We start from the raw sequence: 26,340 nt of genomic DNA, 5'->3' as shown, positions 1-26,340 counted from the left end.
TCTACCTCACTTCCTTCTTCCTGTTCTGTTTATTCCACCCACCTAAGGGCGGGCCTATTAAATGGGCCAAGGCAGTTTATTAACCAATGAAATCAACAGATAGATATAAGACACACCTACATCATAGATATTTGAAGTGAAACAGTATTTGATGTGTATTACATGAAAATGTTGTATATATGAACCCAGAGCAGGTGTGAATACATGTTCAAACATTTCATAAGATCAAATCAGGCCCCAACATGAAGGGAAGAAGGGCTCATGAAGTTTTATTTCTAGCTGAGAAGCAATTGGCAATTTTCTGTTGGCAGAATGCAAGTATATTTTCCTCAAGGAATTGATTACAGAAAGGATGCACAAGCCCCAATAAATGCCCCTGTATTTATGTACATACAGTGTACTAAGTAGACTCTGGATTTAAAAACAAGGCACATGAATTCAGAAGGGAAAGTTGATGGGAAGATAAGGGGGGAAATCAAGCAGAAGGATTGGAGCATGGATTTGATACCAATATAATATAGACATGTGAAACTCTTTTTTTTCTCATTCAAAGCACTTTTCATTTTTCCCTCATTTTTTATTAAAAATTTCTATCTCCTCCCCTCCTCCTCCCCTCCCTTCCACCTATACCCACACTCCCTCCCTCTCCAGGCCAAAGAGCCATCAGGGTTCCCTTCACTATGTTAAGACCAAGGTCCTCCCAGCTCCCCCTAAGTCCAGGAAGGTGAGCAACCAAACTGACAAGGCTCACAGTGAGCCCGTCCATGCTGTAGAGTCCAAGCCCATCGCCATTGTCCTTGGTTTCTCAGTCCTCCTCCACCATCAGCCACATTCAGAGAGTCCGGTTTGGTTCCCCTGTTCCCATCAGTTCCTCCATTCCCAACTGGACTTGGTGATCTCCCGTTAGTTCTGTCCCATCGTCTCAGTGGGTGACGCACCCCACGTGGTAACTGACTTCCTTGCTCATGATTCTCCCTTCCCTTTTGCTCCTCATCAGGACCTTGGGAGCTCAGTTCCAGTGCTCCAATGTGGGGCTGTGTCATTTTCTCCATCCAATGCAGTTGAGGTTCTAATGGTGATATTGCAAGATATTCATGAGCATGGCAATAGGATCTGGACATTTCTTTTCTGGCTCCCTCTCCTCAGCTGCCCAAGGAACTAGCTGGGGGCATCTTCCTGACACCTGGGAACCCCTCTAGAGTCAAGTCTCTGCCAACCCTAGAATGGCTCCCTTAATTAAGATATATAATTCCCTGTTCCCACATCCACCCTTACTATATCCCAACCATCCCATTCCCACAAGCTCTCCCCATTCTCCACTTCACACTTTTCTCTCCCCATCCTCCAATCACCCATCCCACCCCACCCTCAAGTTCCCAATTTTTTGGATGAAATATGCATTTTATTTTTTCCTCATTTTTTTATTAAAAATTTCTATCTCATCCCCTCCTCCTCTCCCTTCCACCCATACCCCCACTCCCTCCCTCTCCAGGCCAAAGACCCATCAGGGTTCCCTTCACTATGTTAAGACCAAGGTCCTCCCAACTCTTCCTACATCCAGGAAGGTGAGCAACCAAACTGACAGGACTCACAATGAGCCTGTCCATGCTGTAGAGTTCAAGCCCATCGCCATTGTCCTTGGTTTCTTAGTCCTCCTCTATCGTCAGCCACATTCAGAGAGTCTGGTTTGGTCCCCTGCTTCATCAGTCCCATTCCAACTGGACTTGGTGATCTCCCGTTAGTTCTGTCCCACCGTCTCAATGGGTGAACACACCCCTCACGGTCCTGACTTCCTTGCTCATGATCTCCATCTTTTTGCTCCTCATCAGGACCTTGGGAGCTCAATCCAGTGCTCCTATGTGGGGCTCTGTCATTTTCTCCATCCAATGCCAGGTGAAGGTTCTATGGTGATATCCAAAATATTCATGAGTATGGCAATAGGATCTGGACATATCTGCTCCCTCTCCTCAGCTGCCCAAGGAACTAGCTGGGGGCATCTTCCTGGACACCTGGGAACCCCTCTAGAGTCAAGTCTCTGCCAACCCTAGAATGGCTCCCTTAATTAAGAAATATAATTCCTTGTTCCCATATCCACCCTTCCTATATCCCAACCATCCTATTCCACCAAGCTCTCCCGATCCTCCACTTAACACTTTTCTCTCCCCATACCCGATGCCCCCATCCCACCTCACCCCCAAGTTCCCATTTTTTGTCTGGCAATCTTGTCTACTTCCAATATCAAGGAGGATAACTATATGTTTTTCTTTGGATTAACATTCTAACTTAGCTTCTCTAGGATCACGAATTATAGGCTCAATGTCCTTTATTTATGGCTAGAAACCGATTATGAGTGAGTACATCCCATGTTCATCTTTTTGGGCCTGGGTTACCTCACCCAGGATGGTGTTTTCTAGTTCCATTCATTTGCATGCAAAATTCAAGATGTCATTGTTTTTTACCGCTGAGTAGTACTCTAATGTGTATATATTCCACACTTTCTTCATCCATTCTTCCACTGAAGGGCATCTAGGTTGTTTCCAGGATCTGGCTATTACAAATAATGCTGCTATAAACATAGCTGAACAAATGCTTTTGTAATATGATTGGGCATCTCTTGGGTAAATTCCCAAAAGTGGGATTGATGGGTCCTGAGGTAGATTGATCCCGAATTCCCTGAGAAACTGCCACACTGCTTTCCAAAGTGGTTGCACAAGTTTGAATTCCCACCAGCAATGGATGAGTGTACCCCTTACTCCACAACCTCTCCAACAAAGGCTATCATTGGTGTTTTTGATTTTAGCCAATCTGACAGGTGTAAGATGGTATCTCAAAGTTGTTTTGATTTGCATTTCCCTGATAGCTAAGGAGGTTGAGCATGACCTTAAGTGCCTTTTGTCCATTTGAACTTCTTCTGTTGAGAATTCTCTGTTCAGTTTAGTGCCCCATTTATAATTGCGTTAATTAGCATTTTAAAGTCTAGTCTCTTGAGTTCCTTATATATTTTGGAGATCAGACCTTTGTCTGTTGCGGGGTTGGTGAAGATCTTTTCCCAGTCAGTAGGCTGTCTTTTTGTCTTAGTGACAGTGTCCTTTGCTTTACAGAAGCTTCTCAGCTTCAGGAGGTCCCATTAATGTCTGTGCTGCTGGGGCTATACATAGGAAGTGGTCTGCTGTGTACATTTGTTGTAGAGTACTTCCCACTTTTCCCTCTTACAGGTTCAGTGTGTTCAGGTTAATATTGAGGTCTTTAATCCATTTGGACTTGAGTTTTGTGCATGGTGATAGACATGGATCTACTTTCATTCTTCTACAGGTTGACATCCAGTTACGCCAGCACCATTTATTGAAGATGCTTTCTTTCTTCCATTGTGTACTTCTAGCCCCTTTATCAAAAATCAGGTGTTCATAGGCTTGTGGGTTAAGATCCAGGTCTTCTGTTCGATTCCATTGGTCGACTTCTCTATTTTTATTCCAGTACCACGCAGTTTTCAATACTGTAGCTCTGTAATAGAGTTTGAAGTCAGGGATGGTAATGCCTCCAGAAGTACCTTTATTGTATGAGATTGTTTTGGATATCCTGGGTTTCTTGTTCTTCCATATAAAGTTGATTACTGTCCTCTCAAGATCTGTGAAGAATTTTGATGGGATCTTTAAGGGGATTGCATTAAATCTATATATTGCCTTTGCTAGAATTGCCATTTTTACTACGTTGCGTCCCTCATTCCAAGATAAGGGACATCGTTACATTTTCTGGTATCCTCTTCAATTTCTTTCTTCAAAGAATTAAAGTTCTTGTCAAATAGATCCTTCACTTCCTTGGTTAGAGTTACTCCCAGATATTTTATGCTATTTGTGGCTATCGTGAAAGGTGATGCTTCTCTGATTTCCTTCTCTGCTTCCTTATCCTTTGTATTTAGGAGGGCAACTGATTTTTTGGAGTTGTTCTTGTATCCGGCCACATTACGAAAGGAGTTTATCAGCTGTAGGAGTTCTTTGGTGGAGTTTTTGGGGTGGCTTATGTACACTATCATATCATCTGCAAATAACTAAAGTTTAACTTCTTCCTTTCCAATTTGAGTCCCCTTGATCCCCTTATGTTGTCTTATTGCTATTGCTAGAACTTCGAGCACTATATTGAAGAGATAAGGAGAGAGTGAACAGCCTTGTCGTATCCCTGAATTTAGTGGGATGCCCTTGAGTTTCTCTCCGTTTAACTTGATGTTAGCTGTTGGCTTGCTGTAAATAGCTTTTATTATATTTAGGAATGATCCTTGTATCCCTAATCTCTCCAAGACCTTTATCATAAAGGGGTGTTGAATTTTGTCAAATACTTTTTCAGCATCTAATGAGATGATCATATGTTTTTTTCCTTCAGTTTATTTATATGATGGATTACATTGATAGATTTTAATATGTTGAACCAGCCCTGCATCTCTGGGATGAAGCCTACTTGATCATAGTGGATAATTTTTCTAATGTGTTCTTGGATTCTGTTTGCCAGTATTTTATTGAGAATTTTTGCGTCGATGTTCATGAGTGAGATTGGCCTGTAATTCTCTTTCTTGGTTGAGTCTTTGTGTGGTTTAGGTATCAGGGTAATTGTAGCTTCATAAAGGAATTTGGCAATGATTGTTCTGTTTCTATATGATGAAATACATTAAGGAGTATAGGTATTAGGTCTTCTTGGAAGTTCTGGTAGAATTCTGCATTGAAACCATTTGGTCCTGGGCTTTTCTTGATAGGGAGGTGTCTGATTACAGTTTCTATTTCTTTGTGACTAACAGGACTATTTAGATTGTTCACCTGGTCCTGGTTTAACTTTGGTATATGGTACTTATCTTAAAAAGTGTCCATTTCTTTTACATTTTCCAATTTTGTGGCATACAGGCTTTTGTATTAAGATCTAATGATTCTCTGAATTTCCTTTGTGTCTGTGGTTATGTCCCCCTTTTCATTTCTAATCTTATTAATTTGTTTGTTCTCTCACTGCCATTTGATTAGTTTGGCTAGGGGTTTGTCAATCTTGTTGATTTTCTCCAAGAACCAGCTTTTTGCTTCATTGATTCTTTGGATTGTTTTCTGTGTTTCTATTTTGTTGATTTCTGCCCTCAATTTGATTATTTCCAGTCTTCTACTCCTCCTAGGTGAGTCTGCTTCTTTCTTTTCTAGAGCTTTCAGGTGTGTTGTTAAGTCTCCAATGAGTGCTTTCTCTGTTTTCTTTAAGTGGGCACTTAGTGCTATGAACTTCCGTCTTAGCACTGCTTTCATAGTGTCCCATAGGTTTGAGTATGTTGTGTCTTTATTTTCATTAAATTTAAGGAAGACTTTAATTTCTTTCTTTATTTCTTCCTTGACCCAGGTGTGGTTCAGTAGTTGACTGCTCAGTTTCCATGAGTTTGTGGGCTTTCTGGGGGTAACATTGTTGTTGAATTCTATTTTGTTTTTTTTTTATTTTTTTATTTATTTATTTTTTTTCTCATGGTTTATTTTTTTATATTTAAAAATTTCCATCTCCTTCCCTCCTCCTCCCCCCTCCCTCCCCTCCTCCTCCCCCTTCCCTCCCCTCCTTCTCCCCCTTCCCTCCCCTCCCCTCCACGCATACCTCCCCTCCCTCCCTCTCAAGGCCAAGGAGCCATCAGGGTTCCCCACTCTATGCTAAGACCAAGGTCCTCCCAACTCCCCCCAGGTCCAGGAAGGTGATCCACCAAGCTGAGAAGGCTCCCACAGAGCCCGTCCATGAAGAACAATCAGAGCCCAGCGCCATTGTCCTTTGCTTCTCAGTCAGCCTCCGCTGTTGGCCACAGTCAGAGAGATGGGTTTGGTCGCATGATCCATCAGTCCCATTCCAACTGGAGTTGGTGATCTCCCATTAGTTCTGTCCCACCGTTTCCATGAGTGAATGCACCCCTCTCGTTCCTGACTTTCTCCCTCATGTTCTCGCACCTTCTGCTCCTCATTGGGACCTTGGGAGGTCAGTCCAGTGCTCCAATGTGGGGCTCAGTCACCTTCCCCATCTGTCGCCAGCTGGAGGTTCCCTCACGGTCCTGACTTTCTTTCTCATGTTCTCTCTCCTTCTGCTCCTCATCAGGACCTTGGGAGCTCAGTCCAGTGCTCCAAGGTGGGGCTCTGTCAGGGTTGGGCAAGACTGGGCCAAGGGAAGATGGGGAGAGAAAAGTGTGAAGGGGAGAGCGGGGGGAGCTCGGAGGAATGGGGTGCTTGGGATATAGGAAGGGTGGATATGAGAGCAGGGAAGCATATATCTTAATTTAAGGAGCTACCTGAGGGTTGTCAAGAGACTTGACCCTAGAGGGGGTTCCCAGGTTTTCCAGGGAGAACGCCCCCAGTTAGTTCCTTGGGGGCACGCTGAGGCGAGAGGGAGCCTGAAAAGGCCAGTTTCCTATAGCCATACTGAATGATTTCTTGCATATCACCATAGAACCTCCACCTGACGATAGATGTTGTTGAATTCTAGCTTTGATCCATGGTGATCTGATAAGATGCATGTAGTTACTAATATGTTTTTGTAACTGTTGAAGTTTTCTTTGTTACCGAGTATCTGGTCAATTTTTGAAAAGGTTCATGAGCCACAAAGAATAAGGTATATTCTTTCCTATTTGGGTGGAATGTTCTATAGATGTCTGTTAAGTCCATTTGGTTCATTACCTCCATTAAGTCTCTTAATTCTCTGTTATGTTTCTGTCTGATTGACCTGTCCATTGGTGAGAGAGGATTGTTGAAGTCTCCCACTATCAGAGTGTGTGGTTTGATTGCTGCCTTGAGTTCTAGTAATGTTTCTTTTACATAAGTGGGTGCTTTTATATTAGGGGCATAGATACTCAGGATTGAGATTTCATTCTGATGGATTTTTTCTGTAATGAGTATAAAGTGTCCCTTTCCATCTCTTCTGATTGATTTTAGTTTGAAATCAGCTTTGTTAGAAATTAGAATGGCCACACCCACTTGTTTCTTACATCCATTTGCTTGATAAACCTTTTCCCAACTTTTTACTCTGAGTAGATTCCTGTCTTTGTTGAGGTATGTTTCTTGTAAACAGCAGAATGTTGGATCCTGTTTTCGTATCCAATCTCTTAGCCTGTGCCTTTTTATAGGTGAATTTAGTCCATTGATATTAAGTGATATTAATGACCAGTGGTTGTTAACTCCAGTTGTCATTTCTTATTTGGTAGTAGAGATTGTGTGTTTCCTTTCTTTGCGATGTGCTGGTAAAGGGTCGCTAGATGTCTGAGTTATTTTGGGCAGTGCTGGACTCCTTTGTTTGTGATTTTCCTTCTATTACTTTTTGTAAGTCTAGATTTGTGGCTACGTATTGTTTAAATTTGTTTGTATATTAGAATATTTTGTTTTCTCCATTTATAGTGAATGAAAGCCTGGCTGGGTATAGTAATCTGGGCTTGTATCCATGGTCCCTTTGTTTCTGCAAAACATCTATCCAGGACCTTCTGGCTTTCATGGTTTCCATAGAGAAGTCAGGTGTTAGTCTGATAGGTTTACCTTTATAAGTTACTTGACCTTTTTCCTTTGCAGCTCTTAATATTCTTTCTTTATTCTGTATGTTTTGTGTTTTGATTATAATATGGCGAGGGGATGATTTTTTTTGATCCAGTCTATTTGGTGTTCTGTAAGCTTCTTGAACCTTAATAGGAATATCTTTCTTTAGGTTTGGGAAGTTTTCTTCTATAATTTTATTAAATATATTTTCTGGACCATTGAGCTGTATTTCTTCTCCTTCTTCTACGCCTATTATTCTTAGGTTTGGTCTTTTTATTGTGTCCCAGATTTCCTGAATGTTTTGTGATGAGAATTTGTTGGATCTGCTGTTTTCTTTGATCAGTGCGTTTATTCTCTCTATGGTATCTTCAGAATCTGAGATTCTTTCTTCTATCTCTTGTATTCTGTTGCTTATGCTTGTTTCTGTAGTCTCTGTTCGTTACATAGATTTTCCATATTCAGCTGGCCCTCGGTTTGTGTTTTCTTCCTTGCCTCCATTTCAGTTTTCAAGTCTTGCACTGTTTCCATTATCTGTTTGATTGTTTTTTTCTTGGTTTCCTAGAATATCGTTTACCGATTTTCTCAAATCTTTAAACTTTTTGTTATTCTTCTCGTCCATTTCTTTAAGGGAGTTTTCACCTCCTGTTTAAGGGACTCTATTACTTTTATAAAGTCAGTTTTTTCTACTTCTTCTTGATTAGTCTTCAAGTCCTCCTTTTGTAAGTTTGCTGGGTTCTGGTGCTTTCATGTTGTTTTTCAAATTGTTGGAGGAATTCTTACATTGGTGCCTGCCCATTTCTTCCTCTGAATAATCCCCTATGGGTCTTCTTTTAGAAGTTCAATTCTCCTTGCTGGCCAGGCATCTCACAGATTAAATGGCCTACCTTGCTGCAGGCAGGCTATTGAAATAGAGGACCTCCCACCCACCTGGGTGCACTCATTTCCCGGTCCTGGCACCCAAACAGGGTGAGCTGTGGGATTTTGTGGCCCGGAAGACTGGAGGATGAAGCGCGCGGGGGGGGGGGGGGGGGGGGGGGGGGTGTATGGGTGGTTCTGGTTGCAAACTGGGAAGGGACAGGAAGAGAGAGGCAGTATCAGGGGAGAATAACCCCTGCAGGAAGACCAGAAAGTGTAGGGGGCGGTTGGGGAATGTCCATGATCCCTCTCTGGGCGGCTGCTGTGGTTCAGGCACTCACACCCCCAATGAATGAAGGATCTTCTGGTAGACAGTCAGGTGTCCTTGGTGGCCAAGCAGCTAGCTGACAAAGGGCCTACCTTGCTGCAGGCAGGCTATTGAAACAGAGGACCTTCCACCCACCTGGGTGCACTCAATTCCCGGTCCTGGTGCCCAAACAGGCTGAGCTGTGGGATTTTGTCACCCTGAAGATGGGATGATGAAGAGGGGGAAGGGTTCTGGGTGCAAGGTGGGTAGGGACAGGAAGAAAGAGGCAGTATCCTGGGAGAATAACCCCTGCAGGAAGACCAGGAAGTGTGTGGGGGAGAATGGGGAAGGTCAGTGGTCCCTCTCTGGGTGGCTGCCACGCGGTTCAGGCACTCACTTACCCCAATGAATGATGGATCTTCTTGACATGTGAAATTCTTAAAAATGAATTTAAATCTTGAAACATTTCACTATTGTTTTTATTTAAATGCTTCTGTATATATCTTTAATTTTTTAATAATTGTAGGAAAATTTAAAGTTGAAGGTGGAAAGAAAAATGTTTTTTGATGTAAGCAAATGAATCACCAGACATAAAAATCCCAGGTATAGTCAGCCAAAGCAATGCTAAGAAATCAAATATGACGTGAAGTATTAACAGTCTTTAAATTTCAGATAATACTTCAGAGCTGTAGAATTAAGAGCAAGCCAACCATACTGAGACAAAACAGAAACACAGATATGTGAGGTAGAGTAGAGGACAGAATTACAGCTACCCTGTTTTCCTTCAAGATGCCAGAAAACACACATAGGAAGTTAAACAGCATTTCAAATAAATACTGCTGGGGAAACTGGATTTCAAGTGAAGATGAAAAAGGAAAATTAAACAAATCTTCCCAAATCCTCATCCCTTATTCTGTTCAAAGTACAATTCCAAATGGATTAAGGAATTACACATAAAACTGGAAACAATAAAACTACTGCAAGTACAAATTAGTCTTCAAATTATAGGCAGAGGTAGAGATTTTCTAAAGGACTCCAGTAGTGTAGGTATTCTGAAAAATTGACAAATGAAATCTCACAAAACTTCTGGGTACTGAAAACTGTCAAGTGGATTAGTCATCCTCCATAAAGGGAGAAATCTTTATAAGAGTTTCATCCATCAGAGGATTAGTGTTGATAATTTATACAGAGAGCCCAAAAAACAAAACAACAAGAACATAGAAAACAAAGAACTAAACATAAAGAAAATGAACATCTCAGTTAAAAAGCGACATTGAGTGGTGTTGGGTGAAGAGAGAACTCTGCAGTTAATAGCACTTTCTGCTTCTTCAGAGGTCCCAGGTCACTTAACCATTCATAACTCCAGATCAGGGAGTATCTGGTGTCATACTTTGCTGTATAAACACTGGGTATACACACGACACACACATAAACATGTACAAAGCACTCACACATATAAAATAAAATGAGTAAATCTTTTGTTTTTGTTTGTTTTGCTTTGCTTTGTTTTTTTTTTCACGACAGAGTTTCTCTGTAGCTTTGGAGCCTGTCCTGAAACTAGCTCTTATAGACCAGGCTGGCCTCAAACTCATAGAGATCTGCCTGCCTCTGCCTCCTGAGTGCTAGGATTAAAAGCGTGCGCCACCACCGCCCAGCTAAAATGAGTAAATCTTAAAAAGTTAGGAGATTAAAAATGGTTTGTATACTTAACTGAAAATTCTCCTAAGAAGAAATACAAATGATCAGTGAATAATTAATAAGTGCTTGCCACCATAAAATGTAGATTAATATGTTAACATTTTTTGAACCCTAGTCAGAATTATCTTCTTGGGCATACTAACAAAAAAAATTTCTTCTGTGTAGGGGTTATAAGAGGACTCTTAGCAGTTATAGGTCTACTTAATTTGCCTATCTGGTATTGATTTAATTTTAGTAAGTGATATTTATCCAGAAAGTTGTCCATTTCCTTTAAGTCTTTCAATTTTGTGGAGTATAGGTTTTGAAATATGACATAATGAGTCTCTGGATATTATCCATGTCTGTTGTTATTTCTCCCTTTTCATTTCTGATTTTCTTAATTTGGATATATTCTCTCTCTCTGCCTTTTGGTTACTTTGGATAAAGGTTTGGAGGGGACAGGAAGGGAGTGGAGCAGAGAAAATGTATAGCACAATAAAATCAATTAAAAATGTTTAAAAAGCACCCTTATTTCCTGTTGATAGAAATATAAACTACTAGCTGGGTGGCGGTGGCGCACACCTTTAATCCCAGCACTCAGGAGGCAGAGGCAGGCGGATCTCTGTGAGTTCGAGACCAGCCTGGTCTACAAGAGCTAGTTCCAGCACAGGCTCTAGAAACTACAGGGAAACCCTGTCTCGAAAAACAAAAAACAAAAAACAAAAAAGAAAAAAAAAAGAAATGTAAACTACTTGAAAACTGGTCTAGAGGTTTTTAATACAAAAATGGAAAGAAAGCTATTATTTTGCCTAGCTCTGAACTCCTGAATACACACCTTTTGTACCTTATCCTACTACAAAGATGCTTATACAACAATGTTCATTTCTCCTCCACTCACAATAGCTAGGACATGGAAAGGACTTAGAAGCCCACCAGTAGAATAGATTAAAATGTGGTATATATACACAATGGAATAGTAAGTAGTTGTAAAGATTGAAACAATAAAAATTATAGATAAGTGAAAGGGACTGGAAAAAACTGACCCAATCACCTAGGGCCCAGAAAGACAAATAGTGAATGTTCTCTCTCATGTGTAGACGTTAGCTTTTTATCTTTTGTTTTAGTCTGTTTCACATGAAGCATGAGTAGAATCAGGTAAAGTAAAAATGGGCCGTTGGTGAAAGAATGCATTATAGGAGTTTGAATAGGAGGTTATAGGTAAGACAAGAGTAAAAAGAAGGCATGTTTGATGTAATATAGCATGGAAAGTTCTCAGAAGTCAGGAAAGGTGCAAGATAAACCAATGTGGAAACTTACTATCTTGAAGTCCAATAATAATAAATTTATTATTTATGGCTATAGCATGAAACATGATATAAGACAGAGGTATATTAGTGCTTATAGCTATAAGCATGGAAGGTGGAAGGAGAAGATGGGAGTTCAGAGGTAGTGGGTAGAAAGTGTGATGTGGGAGGTCCTTCTGTATATGTGTTGCTTTTATTGATTAATGAATAAAGAAACTTCCTTGGCCTGTTATAGGGTAGAAGAGAGCTAGGTAGGGGAAACTAAACTGAATGCTGGGAGAAAGAAGGCATAGTTAAGAGAAACCATGTAGCTGCTGCTAGGAAGAGATGAGCCAGAACCTTGCTGATAAGCCACAGCTACATGGTTAATGTTGGTAGAACATGAGAGTCTTAATCTCAGGGTCATGGGTTCGAGCCCCACGTTGGGAGCCAAAATGAAGGGGCATGGTCGATCAGCAGTTATGATTAACCAGACTTGCTTTAATATATAATATTCTGCTTTAATAAAGGAAAGAAAAGGGAACTTACAAAAGCCAAGGTTCCAGCAAGGAGTGCAGGAAAACAAAGAGAAGGCGGGTCGAACACCCGCAAGATTTTATAAGTAAATATTAGCCTAAGGGGGACACGCCTTACAAACAAGGTGATTGACTGGGCTTCCCCTTCAACGTGGTGATACACAGATTAATAGAGATGGGTTAAATTAAGATGTAAGAGCTAGCCAATAAGAAGCTAGAGCTAATAGGCCAAGCAGGGATTTAAATAATATAGTCTCTGTGTAATTATCTCAGGAGTCTGGATGGCCAGGAAATGAATAAGCAGCCTCTCCCACTACAAAAGTGAGTTCACAAAGACTAAGGATATATGAAATTGCCCATGGAAACATTGATTAATAGATTAGTTTCAAAATACTTAACTAAAGAAAATTAAAAACAGAAGAACATCACGTGGGTACACAATACTGCTCCAGGAAGTCATGGGATATTAAACAAAAATAGCAGAAGTAGTTGAGAAAAACATCCCTATGAGTTTAATAAGAAATTTTTTATCTTTCTGAAACTTGTAAAACTTACTTAATGTGATTATTTCTAGATGGATTTACTCTTTCTGCAAATGAAACAATTTTGTTAATCATGGCCAAAGAACATTCCATTGTATAAAAAATAATCTCATATTTTCTTTATTTATTCCTCTATGTTTGGAGATGCAGGTGCCTTTGAAACTTAGCTATTGTGAATAAAGTTGAAATAAACATTTACAGGAAATTATTTCTTTGATTTGTTGACTTAGAGTTTTTGTACAAATAAATAGGACTAGAAAAGCTGAGGGTTATAAGGAAGAGCAATATTTAATTGTTCCATATGACTACAATATTACTGCACTAGTTTATATTCCATAAGTATAAATGTTCTCTTTTGTTCATATCTTGGGTATAATTTACTGCTATTTGTTTTCTTAATCACTGCCATTGTTTTTTATTTTTTATTTAAATTTATTTATTTTTAATTAAAAATTTCCACCTCCTCCCTTTCCCCTCCCCCTTCCCTCACTCCCCTCCCACTTCCTCTCCAGTCTGAAGAGCAGTCAAGGTTCCCTGCCCTGTGGGAAGTCCAAGGTCCTCCCCCATCCATCTAGGTCTAGGAAGGTGAGCATCCAAACATACTAGGCTCTCACAAAGCCAGTACCTGCAGTAGGACCAAAACCTAGTGCCATTGTCCTTGGCTTCTCAGTCAGTCCTCCTTGCCTGCCACATTCAGAGAGTCCCATTTGATCACATGCTATATCAGTCCCAGTTTAGCTGGCCTTGGTGAGCTCCCAGTAGATCAGCCCCACTATCTCAGTGGGTAAGCACACCCCTTGTGGTCCTGACTTCCTTGCTCATGTTCTCCCTCCTTCTGCTCCTCATTTGGACCTTGAGAGCTCAGTCCAGTGCTCCAATGTGGTTCTCTGTCTCTAGCTTCATCCATCACCTGATGAAGGTTCTATGGTGATATGCAACATATTCATCAGTATGGTTATAGGATCTGGCCATTTCAGGCTCCCTCTCCTCAGCTGCCCAACAATCTAGCTGGGGACATCTCTATGGACACCTGGGAACACCTCTAGAGTCAAGACTTTTGGCAACCCAGCTGAATATTATTTCTTAATTCATCAGTATTTTAAAACTTTAATATAGCCCTGGATATATTAATTTAAACATATATTTTAAAATATAGTTTACATGGACTTTATAGAGGGGTATATGTTGTGACAATATAATGTTACTTAACTATTTCACTTTAAACCTGGGGTCTTTACTCAGTTGTTGTGGGTCTTTCTGGATATAAATGATTTATTTATGCTTAAGAGAAAACAATTTCTAAGTAGTCTTATTGAATTCAATTAAGGACAAACTGAAAGAATATACATTTATGTATTAGTGGAGTGGAATGAAAGCCATATCACCAAAGAAGTTGTGTTTTTAGGTGTAAATAGTTGGAATAACAACTCATCCTTCAGAAATGATGGAAGGGTTTGTACAATTATATTCTTTTCTGAAACCTCCAGAGGGCACTTTTAATGTCCCTGTTCCTCAGGCTGTAGATGAAAGGATTCAGCATAGGTGTGACCACTGTGTACATCAGTGAAGCCACTGCACAGTTTTTCGGAGAATTTGATACAGTTGAACCAACATATACTCCAACGGATGTTCCATAAAATAAGCAAACAACTGAAAGGTGAGACCCACAGGTGGAGAAGGCTTTATATTTTCCATTTTTTGATGGAACTCTCTGGATGGAAGAAATAATTTTATAGTAAGAGAAAAGAATAACTGAGGTTGGAAATATACCAAAAAAGGCACCAATAAAATGTGTGACTATGATTTTGCTGAACATTTCATAACAGTCAAGATTTAGGAGTTGTGAAGGATCACAAAAATAGTTAGAGATTTGAATATCCTTGAAGTATGTAATTTGTAGCACAACCAAATTGTGCACCTGAGAGTCTAAAAGGCTGGCCAAAACAGATAGCAAAACTAAGAATGTACAGAGGTGAGGGTTCATAATGGTTGTATAATGCAGGGGGTGACAGATAGCCACAAACCTGTCATAGGCCATTGCAGTCAGAAGCATACTATCCATACATGCAAAAATTATGAACATAGACATCTGTGTTAGGCAGCCCACATAGGAGATGGCTCTGCTTTGAGTTTGAATATCCCAAATCATCTTTGGGACTGTGGTGGAGATGAAACAGATGTCAGACCAGGAGAGGTTGGAGAGAAAGAAATACATCGGGTTATGGAGGTGGGAGTCAGATGTGACAGCCAGGATGATGAGGAGGTTCCCAAGCACTGTAACTACATACATTAATAAGAACAATCCAAAGAGGATGGGTTGCAGTTCTGGATCCTCTGAGAGGCTCATGAGATGAAATTGTGAGACAACTGGTGAGTTTTGTGATTCTGTATTGTTTGGACACCTTTGGGTAAACAAAAGTAATTGGAAAACTTACATAAAATAAGGCATGATTACATTATAATCTCAAATATAAAAGAAATAATTTAAAAAGGGGAAAACCCATATATTTTAAATTCAAGTTATTACAAGTAAAATTTTCTCTTGAGGGCCGCCACCTATATCATCCAGACAAGCCCAATAATCTACAACTTTCTGTTTGGGTTTCCAATTTACAAATCTCCTTTCATAAAAATCTATTTTTGAAGAACTAAACTCAACAGGCTTTTAAAACCAAGGAAATTAGAAATCACATGGTAGGTCATGGTAAAATACATCTATCCTTTTTGTTGACACAGAGAAGAAAATAATATTCTTTCAATTTAAAAATTATTCCTATTACAGCAAAATTAATAACAGAATATATCATATATTTTCTAAAAAGCCAAAATTTTCCTTAAGTTAAATTCTTATGAAGACACCAATTACTTAAACTGTATTATTTTGTACATTAACTTTACATGGTCTTTTTAGACAGACAAAGAAATTGTTATAAGGGAATATTTTAAAATCCTGTACTACCTTTAGGAAGAAAACCTAAAAGAAATGAATGTGTAAGTGGAGAGGTCACTTGTTCATTCCAGCCACTCAGAACCAAGATAACCACTGCTTGGCCCATTACCTCTAACTTCTTATTGGCTGACTCTTACATCTTAATTTAACCCATTTCTATTAATCTGTGTATCACCATGAGTTTGTGGCCTATCAGCAAAGTTTCAGCACATCTACCTCTGGCTACAGATCCATGGTGTCTCCCCAGCTCTGCCTTTCTTTCTCCCAGTATTCAGTCCAGTCTTCTCCCTACCTAAGTTCTGCCCTATCATTAGGCCAAGCCAGTTTCTTTATTCATTAACCAAGAAAAGCAACACATAGACAGAAGAACCTCCCACACCATGAACGAATTTCTAGAATCACTGAACTACCAAACTAAACCCAGAATTCAACAAACTAAACATAAACATTGTAAATGAGGAAGAGGAAAGTAGATTTCTTACTAAAAGTGTTCAGGGACAGATCAGTTTACAGCTGAATTCTACCAGAATTTTACAGAAGAGAGAGAAACTTTGTAAATCACTTTCAAAAACAGAGAAAGAAAAACACATCTTAAGTCCTTTAATGAATCAAAGAACATTACAAAATCAAAACAAGGTACAGACAAATCAAAAATGATAACTTCATGTTAACATCCCTGGTCAAGACAGACTCAAAAATGTTCAATGAAGTACTTTCAAATAGAATACAGATATACATAAAAAGAGTTATTTACCATGATATACTTGGTTTTATCCCGAAGATGTAGAAAATTTCAACATATGAATGCAATAAACCACAAAAATTGGCTTAAAAACAAAAATTCCACAATCATCTCAAGTGATGAAGACAAAACCTGTGGCAAAAATCCAACATGCCTTCATCAAAAAAGTCCTAGAGAATGTAGGTCTAGAGGGAACATATGAAAACATAATAGAAATCTATATATGAAAATATGCAGTCTAAATATATATTCATTCAATCATTCTAAATATATAAAAGCATGAAACAATCCCATTGAAGTAAAGAATCAGAAAGGACTGCCAACTAACCCCACTTCTTTTTGATATTGTACTTGAAGTTCTGACTGATACAAAAAGGATACTAAATGGATACAAATAGGAAAACTCAATCTACCCCTATTTGCAGATAATATGATTTTATGTATTAAAAGTCCCAACACCGCTAGCAGAAAACTGCTAGAAAAAAACAAATTCAGTCGTTTGGCAGAATATAAGACAAATTTCCATAAGTCAGTAGCTATTCTATATGCTACACAACTGCCCTTAACTGCTGAGCCATCTCTCCAGCCCCTTACCTCACCTCTAAAGTGGGCATAATAAATCACCTACCTAAAGGACTTTCCACCCTGGAAAACCAGTGCTTCCAAGACCACTCTGTCCATCATGCACTCCACTCAGCACTTAAATGTTTAAGTTGATTCTTTGCTGGGTCAAGATCAAGATCCAAAGTCACTCCTTTGTTTTGTGCCCATGAAAGGCTCAGGTTTATTTCTCAATATATGATGAAATAACCCCCTGATACTGTCAGCCACCAGAGGAGAATACACATCACTGTCCCCCTGTACTTTCAATTTGCAATTTTGATGGCTGGGAGTAATTAGTGACTCTTTTACAACCTTGGAGACAGAATGCCCAGAACTCATAATTACACAAATTGTTACACAATATCACAGCTCCTTAGAGATTCTTAATATTATAAATGAAAAAGAAAGAAAGAAAATATATCTTTAAAATCTTTTAGCTCTTTCTTTACTTAAGGGAAACTCTAGTTACCATTCAATGTATTTATATATTTTTATATATTATTTAAAATATCTATATGTTAGATACCAATAATTCAGATGAGATCAAGTCTTTTCAACATTTGGTATATGGGAGGGTTTGAAGGGAAGAAATAGAAAGGGGAGATGATGTAGTGATTTTCTTCAAAAATAAAAGAAATAGTCCAAAATTTCTGTATGTTTAAAAATAGTTTTATTATTTTCTTTAAGTTGGTATTCAAAGTAAAAAAATTACTATGATGTTTTTCTTTTTTAGATTTTAGATGTTTACTTGATCACAGGAGTGTAAGTTTATTTGGTCACATGAGTGTAAATGTTTATTTGAACACATGAAGCTTTAGAAAGTCCTGGCTGGGGTACTTTCTCTTTTTCCAGTATAAAAGGTCAGTTAATATGAATTGGCAAAACTTTGGTCTAGGCTTTCTTTTATAAATGGTTCTGTATATGTGCTTAGAGTATAGGTCAATCTGAAGAGGCCTTTCAAGGACATTTCCCAATGTTTTCTAAACAGATTAGTAAAGGGAAGAATGAAAACGAATGTGGCTTATATGTTCATTTACTTAATTCTTAATTCTTTATAGATCTAGTTTTCTTCTCCCAAGTATATAAACTATGACTTTCATCTAGGTCTTATGATAGACTCTAGTTTATTGTTTATGCTCTAAGCCATATATTTTTCATCCTGATATAAATATGTCCAAAGTAATCAGCTTGAAATCCCAAATTGTTCTTGGGGTAGGAAATAACTGTGGTCTGCATTTAAAGTTTTCATGAATTTTTTTTGTTTTTTTTCTGTTTTTTGTTTCTAGAAAGGGTTTCTCTTTGTAACAGCCCTAGCTGTCCTGGAACTAGCTCTATAGACCAGGTTGACCTCAAACTTCCAGAGATCCACCCATCTTGCCTTTTGAGTTCTGTGATTAAAGCCATGTGCCACCACTACCTGGAAAATACTTTTTTATTTTTATTTTTAAATTAATTAATTTATTAAAAATCTCTACATCTTCCCCTCCTCCCATTTTCCTCCCTGTCCCCCCTCTCCCCTCCCCCTCCCTCTCCACTCCTAAGAGAAGACAGGGTGCCCTGCCCTGTGGGAAGTCCAAGGCCCTCCCCCATCCATCCAGGTCTAGGAAGGTGTGCATCCAAACAGACTAGGCTCCCAAAAAGCCAGTCCATGCAGTAGAATCAAAACCATGTGCCATTATCATTGACTTCTCAGTCATGCCCATCATTGTCAGCCACATTCAGAGATTCCAGTTTGATCACATGCTCATTTAGTCCCAGTCCAGCTGGCCTTGGTGAGCTCCCATTTGGGTGGCATACGGCATTTGTAGTAAGAATCTAATAGTCTCCCGAATTTCCTATGTGTCCTGGTGTTTATGTCCCTCTTTTTCATTTCTGATCTTGTTTAATTTGCATGTTCTCATCGCTGCTGTTTGATTAATTTGGATAGGGTTTTTTTTCACCTCTTGTTGATTTTCTCCAAGAAACCAAGCTTTTTGTTTCATTGATTCTTGGATTGCTTTCTGTGTTTCTATTTTGTTGATTTCCTTATTTCTGCCCTCAGTTTGATTATTCCAGTCTTCTATTCATCCTGGGTGAGTCTGATCCTTTTTTTTTCTAGAACTTCAGGTATGCTGTTAAGTCTCTAATGTGAACTTTCTTTCTCCATTTTCTTTATGTGGACACTTAACTGCTATAAACTTTCCTCTTAGCACCGCTTTCATTGTGTCCCATAGGTTTGGGTATGATGTCTTTATTTTTGTTGAATTCAAGGAAGACTTTAATTTCTTTCTTTATTCTTCCTTGATACAGGGGGTGTTCAGTAGTTGACTGTTAAGTTTCCATGAAGTTTTGGTAGGCTTTCTGGTTGGGGTGGTATTGTTGAATTCTAAATTTATTCAATGGTGATCTGATAGTATACACATGGTTACTACAATTTATTTGTATCTGTGGATGCTTGCTTTGGTAACCAATTATGTAATCAATTTTTGAGAAGGTTGCCATGAGATGCTGAGAAGGTATATTCTTTCTATTTGGGTGGAATGTTCTATAGATGTCTGTTTAAGTCCATTTGATTCATTCATCTGTTAGTTTCTCTTATTTCTCTGTTAATTTCTGTCTGATTGACCTGTCCATTGGTGAGAGAGGAGTGTTGAGAAATCTCCTACCTTTAGAGTTTGGGGTTGATATATGCTTTTGAGTTCTAGTAATGTTTCTTTTACTTATGTGGGTGCTTTTATATTAAGGGTGTAGATATTTCAGGATTGAGACTTCCTCCTGATGAACTGTTCCTATTATGAATATAAAGTGTTCTCCATCTCTTCTGACTGATTTTAGTTGGAAATAGTTTTGTTATATATTAGTATAGAGGCCACACCCTGTTGTTTTCTTAGGTCCATTTGATTGGGAAAACCTTTCCCCAACCCTTTACACTCCAAGGTAGTTCTCTCTTTGAGGTTGAGGCGTGTTTCTTGTAAACAGCAGAATGTTGGATCCTGTTTTCATATCCATTCTCTTAACTTGTGCCTTTTATAGGTGAATTGGAGTCCAGTGGATATTAAGTGATATTAATGACCAGTGGTTGTTAACTCTGGGTTTTTTTTTTTTGGTGGTAGTGTTTGTTTGTTTCTTTCCCTTCTTTGAGTTGTGCTGGTGGAGGGTTGTCAGATGCTTACGTTATTATTGGTGTTGTTGGCTTCCTTGGTTTGTGGTTGTCCTTCTAGTACTTTTTTTAAGGCTGGGTTTATAGCTACATATTATTTAAATCTGTCTTTGTCCTGGAATATATTGTTTTCTCCATCAATGGGGAATACATGCTTTGGTGGTTATAGTAGTCTGGGCTTGTATCCATGGTCTCTTAGTGTCTGCAGCACATCTATCCAAGACCTTCTCGCTTTCATGGTTTCCACTGAGAAGTCAGGTGTAATTCTAATAGGTTTACCTTCATATGTTACTTGACTTTTTTCCTTTGCAGCTCTTAATATTCTTTCTTTCTTCTGTATGTTTTGTGTTTTGATTATTATATGGCGTGGGGATGCTTTCTTTGATCCAGTCTATTTGGTGTTCTGTAGGCTTCTTGTAGCTTCATAGGAATATCCTTCTTTACGTTGGGAAAGTTTTTCATTCTATAATTTTGTTGAATATATTTCTGGGCCTTTGAGTTGTAACTCTTCTCCTTCTTCTACCCCTATTATTCTTAGGTTGATCTTTTCATGGTGTCCCAGATTTCCTGGATATTTTGTGCTAAGAATTTGTTTGATTTGTTGTTTTCTTTAATCAATGAGTTTATTTCCTCTACAGTATCTTCAGTGTCGGAGATTCTTTCTTCTATCTCTTGTATTCTGTTGGAAATACTTGTCTCTGCAGTTCCTGTTTGTTTACCCAGATTTTCCATATCCAGCTTTCCCTTGGTTTGTGTTTTCTTCATTACCTCCATTTTATTTTTCAAGTCTTGAACTATTTCCCTTACCTGTTTGATTGCTTTTTCTTGGTTTTCTTAGGTATCTTTGAGAGATTTTTTTCATTTCTTCTACCTGTTTGTTTGTCTTCTCCATTTCTTTTAAGGAGTTTTCCCACAACCTGTTCAATGTCCTCTATTATTTTCATAATGTTATGTTTAAAGTCGATTTCTTCTACTTCTGGAATAGGGTGTTCAAGTCTTCTTGTTGTGTGATCCCTGGATTCTGGTGTTGTCATGTTGCTTTTCAGGTTGTTGGAGGAATTCTTGCATTGGCACCTGCCTATCTCTTCCTTCAAATGCAGCCAGGAGAATCTTGGCGTTTTGGTCCAATCTTTCCTGTGACTGACTGTGTACTTGGGGAATTTTCTTGGTCTGGCCTTTCTTTGTGCCCCTTGGCACTGGTAGTGCTGGTGGATATAAGGACCCAACAGATGGAAAGTAGTGCCCTCTGGCTGGATCTCCTTAGTGCAGGAGCAGGATCTGTTCCTGGGCCTAGGACCTCACAGAAAATAGGGCAGGCTTGGGGGAAGTAGGGTCGTGTGGAACAAAGAAGCCCCTGAAGCAGGAGCTGGAAGGGCCCTGTGCTCCCTTCTGGACTGTCCACCCTGAGGGGGAGGCACACACTCACCCCTCTGGATGGATCTCCTCAGCACAGGAACTGGGACTCCTGGTGGGCCAAGGACCCAGCAGACAAGTGGGCAAACTTGTAGGGGGCAGGGTCTTGTGGAACAAAGAAAACCCTGCAGCAGGAGCTGGAGGGGCCCTGCACTCCCTTCGCAGGATCTTCCGGCTGGGCAGGCACACACTCACCGCTCTGGGTGGATTGCCTCAGTGCAGGAGCAGGAACTGTTCCTGGGCCAAGGACCTCGTAGACAATAGGGCAGGCTTGGAGGAGGCAGGATCATGTGAATCAAAGAAGCCCCTGCAGCAGGAGCTGGAGGGGCCCTATGCTCCGTTCCCAAACTCTCTGCCCCAGGCAGGCAGACACTCACCCGTCTGGATGGATCCCCTTAGCACAGGAACAGGGGGACTCCTGGTAGTTCAAGGACTCCGCCCCAGACAAAAGGGCGAACTTGTGGGGGGGCAAGGACCTGTGGAACAAAGAAGCCCCTGCAGCAGGAGCTGGAGGGGCTCTGTGCTCCATTTACAGACCGTCCACCCCTGGTGGGCACACACTCACCCATCTGGATGGATCTCTGGCAATTCCTTTTAAAATGCCACAGTTGACCACATAAGTAACATTTCCAAATGTTTGCTTTTGTTGTCCAGCCACCAGGGCTTGAGTAATAGAAGAGGCCAAAGTTTTGGTCTGGATGGTAAGTGAATAGGTTTTGACATTTTATGATGCCACAGCCATTGACTCACGGACCCTTCCCTATATCTAGCACAAGCCATCCTAGTATCTTGGATCATACCATCCCAGACTGGGAGCTTAGTAAATTGGTCTCTAAGCCCATGGGGTGGGGGGGCAATTTCCTCTCAAGACTGGTCTGCACGTGGATAATAAACTCTGGAAGTGGCTCCCCTGGTTTTTGCATTGTGCCAGCTATAGGTGATTCAGTGGGTTCCTCCTCTAGCTTGGCCTAGACCTCCAGGCCTGCTTGTCTAACTTGGTCCTAATACGGAGCTACAACTGTGGCTTGTTGGACCCCAGTGGAAAAGCCTTCCCCATACCAGATAGCATTGCATAAGTAATGGAAATTGGGGGGGGGGGAAGGTCAGCCACTTTATTGAACTCTGCCCTAATGGGACAGACCTCCTTAAAGAAGGCCATCCATTTAACATAATGGGATCTCCCAGGGGTAGCCTTAGCCAGATCATACCTGTCCTTGGGGACACATGGATGGTAGGCTGTCTTCTGAAGGAGGGTTATGGTCCAAGGGGAGTTGGGGCCATCCTCGGCCACTCCTTCCTCAATTCCTTCAGATCCTTAGCTTCCCAAGGATACTGGATTGGGGGCAAATAGGGCTGGGGGCAACATTGAACAGAGAGGCTTGGGGTCTGTAAACCTATAGGTCCCTATAGGCCTTGGCATAAGTATCCCCAGGAGGCCCCACCCCTACGTTCCTCTGTGTGAGAGTCCCAATTTTTCAGTTTCTCCTGGAGACTGGTATATTCGTTTCCTCCTGGCAAGGATGGAGCCCCCTTATTTGTCCTCTTCTCTTCTCCCACTTGATCCTTTCCAGTGCGGCTAGGGACATAAGGAGGTGGACACTCCTTGTCTTTGCCTTATTCCTTGCCCCTGGACCACTCTTCAGTAAATTGTAACCATTTTTGGTTTTCCCTTTCACCTGTCTCTGTTTCTCCCGTTCTTTTGGTTAATTGATTACTTTTGGGTTCTTCAGACGTCTCCTGATCTTTGGCCTTTTCCTGATCCTCGCCTATCTCCTCCCCTGCCCTCCTAGGCAGTTAGTTATTTTCAGATTCTTTTTTTCACTGTTTTACTTCAGAATATGTTTTTTCCTCATTTTTTATTAAAAATTTCCATCTCATCCCCTGCTCCTCCCCCTTCCCTCCCCTCTCTTCCACCCATACCCCAACTCCCTCCCTCTCCAGGCCAAAGAGCTATCACGGTACCCTTCACTATGTTAAGTCCAAGGTCCTCCCAACTCCCCCTAAGTCCAGGAAGGTGAGCAAACAAACTGACAAGGCTCACAGTGAGCCTGTCCATGCTGTAGAGTTCAAGCTCATTGCCGTTGTCCTTGGTTTCTCAGTCCTCCTCCACCGTAAGCCACATTCAGAGAGTTCGGTTTGGTCACCTGTTCCATCAGTCCCATTACAACTGGACTTGGTGATCTCCTGTTAGTTCTGTCCCACTGTCTCAGTGGGTGAATGCACCCCTCACAGTCCTGACTTCCTTGCTCATGATCTCCCTCCTTTTGCTCCTCATCAGGACCATGGGAGCTCAATCCAGTGCTCCTATGTGGGGCTCTGTCATTTTCTCCATCCAATGACAGATGAAGGTTCTATGGTGATATGCATGATATTCATGAGTATGGCAATAGGATCTGAACATTTCTGGCTCCCTCTCCTCAGCTGCCCAAGGAACTAGCTGGGGGCATCTTTCTGAACACCTGGGAACCCCTCTAGAGTCAAGTCTCTGCCAACCCTAGAATGGCTCTGTTTTTTTTATTGTCATAATATTTTTTCTCATTTTTTGTTAAAAATTTCCATCTCCTCCCCTCCTTCTCCCCCTTCCCTCCTCTCCCTTCCACCCATACCTCCACTCCCTCCCTCTCCAAGCCAAGAGCCATCAGGGTTCCCTTCACTATGTTTAAGTCCAGGTCCTCCCAACTCCCCCTAAGTCCAGGAAGGTGAGCAACCAAACTGACAAGGCTCACAGTGAGCCCGTCCATGCTGTAGAGTTCAAGCTCATCGCCGTTGTCCTTGGTTTCTCAGTCCTCCTCCACCGTCAGCCACATTCAGAGATTTCGGTTTGGTCCCCTGTTCCATCCTTGGGCAGCTGAGGAGAGGGTGCCAGAAATTGTCCAGATCCTATTGACATACTCATGAATATCTGCATATCACAATAGAACCTTCACCTGGCGTTGGATAGAATGGCTCTCTTAATTAAGATATATAATTCCTTGTTCCCATATCCACCCTTCCTATATCCCAAACATCCTATTCCCCCAAGCTCTTCCCATCCTCCACTTCACACTTTTCTCTCCCCATACCCCATGCCCCCATCCCAACCCCACCCCCAAGTTCCCAGTTTTTGTCCGGCAATCTTGTCTACTTCCAATATCCAAGAGGATAACTGTATGTTTTTCTTTGTATTCACCTTCATATTTAGCTTCTTTAGGATCACGAATTATAGGCTCGATGTCTTTTATTTATGGCTAGAAACCAATTATGAGTGAGTACATCCCATGTTCATCTTTTTGGGCCTGGGATATCTCACTCAGGATGGTGTTTTCTATTTCCATTCATTTGTATGCAAAATTCAAGATGTCATTGTTTTTTACCGTCGAGTACTACTCTAATATGTATATATTCCACACTTTCTTCATCCATTCTTCCACTGAAGGGCATCTAGGTTGTTTCCAGGTTCTGGCTATTACAAATAATGCTGCTATAAACATAGTTGAACAAATGCTTTTGTAATATGATTGGGCATCTCTTGGGTAAATTCCCAAGAGTGGGATTGCTGGGTCCTGGGGTAGGTTGATCCCGAATTTCCTGAGAAACCGCCACACTGCTTTCCAAAGCTGTTGCACAAGTGTGCATTCCCACCAGCAATGGATGAGTGTTCCCCTTACTCCACATCCTCTCCAGCAAAGGCTATCATTGGTGTTTTTGATTTTAGCCAATCTGACAGGTGTAAGATGAAATCTCAACATTGTTTTGATTTGCATTTCCCTGATTGCTAAGGAGGTTGAGCATGACCTTAAGTGTCTTTTGGCCATTTGAACTTCTTCTGTTGAGAATTCTCTGTTCAGTTCAGTGCCCCAGTTTTTAATTGGGTTAAATAGCATTTTAAAATCTAGTCTCTTGAGTTCCTTATATATCTTAGAGATCAGACCTTTGTCAGTTGCAGGGTTGGTGAAGATCTTTTCCCAGTCAGTAGGCTGCCTTTGCGTCTTAGTGACAGTGTCCTTTGCTTTACAAAAGCTGCTCAGCTTCACGAGGTCCCATTTATTCAATGTTGCCCTTAATGTCTGTGCTGCTGGGGCTATACATAGGAAGCAGACTCCTGTGCCCATGTGTTTTAGAGTACTTCCCACTTTCTCCTCTAACAGGTTCAGTGTGTTCAGATTGATATTGAGGTCTTTAATCCATTTGGACTTGAGTTTGGTGCATGGTGATAGGTATGGATCTACTTTCATTCTTCTACAGGTTGACATCCAGTTATGCCAGCACCATTTGTTGAAGATGCTTTCTTTCTTCCATTGTGTACTTTTAGCTCCTTTATCAAAAATCAGGTGTTCATAGGTTTGTGGTTTAAGATCCAGGTCTTCTATACTATTCCATTGGTCGACTTCTCTGTTTTTATGCCAGTACCACGCTGTTTTCAATAGTGTAGCTCTGTAATAGAGTTTGAAGTCAGGGATGGTAATGCCTCCAGAAGTTCCTTTATTGTATAAGATTGTTTTTGGCTATCCTGGGTTTCTTGTTGTTCCTATAAAAGTTGATTATTGTCCCTCTCAGATCTGTGAAGATTTTGATGGGATCTTTAAGGGGATTGCATTAAATCTATAGATTGCCTTTGGTAGAATTGCCATTTTTACTATGTTGATCCTCCCAATCCAAGATCAAGGGAGATCTTTACATTTTCTGGTATCCTCTTCAATTTCTTTCTTCAAAGACTTAAAGTTCTTGTCTTTTAGATCTTTCACTTCCTTGGTTAGAGTTACTCCCAGATATTTTATGCTATTTGTGGCTATCGTGAAAGGTGAT

General features: G+C 40.5%; 1 protein-coding gene across 1 annotated transcript; it reads right to left on the bottom strand.

Moving 5' to 3' along the window:
* Nucleotides 1–14,170: 14,170 nt before the first annotated feature.
* On the bottom strand, nt 14,171–17,127 carry LOC119810364 (olfactory receptor 18-like). The gene is made up of 2 exons (XM_038323808.1): nt 17,107–17,127; nt 14,171–15,112 (listed from the first exon to the last, which is right to left on the bottom strand). The coding sequence occupies exon 2, from the start codon at nt 15,053–15,055 to the stop codon at nt 14,171–14,173; it is 885 nt and encodes a 294-aa protein (XP_038179736.1). The 5' UTR covers nt 15,056–15,112; nt 17,107–17,127.
* Nucleotides 17,128–26,340: the final 9,213 nt, after the last annotated feature.

This window comes from Arvicola amphibius, chromosome 3, assembly GCF_903992535.2.
Source record: "Arvicola amphibius chromosome 3, mArvAmp1.2, whole genome shotgun sequence".
In the NCBI taxonomy this organism is placed as follows: Eukaryota; Metazoa; Chordata; class Mammalia; order Rodentia; family Cricetidae; genus Arvicola; species Arvicola amphibius.
The sequence above is the reverse complement of the archived record's forward strand: the minus strand, read 5'-3'. Positions and strand labels throughout refer to the sequence as shown.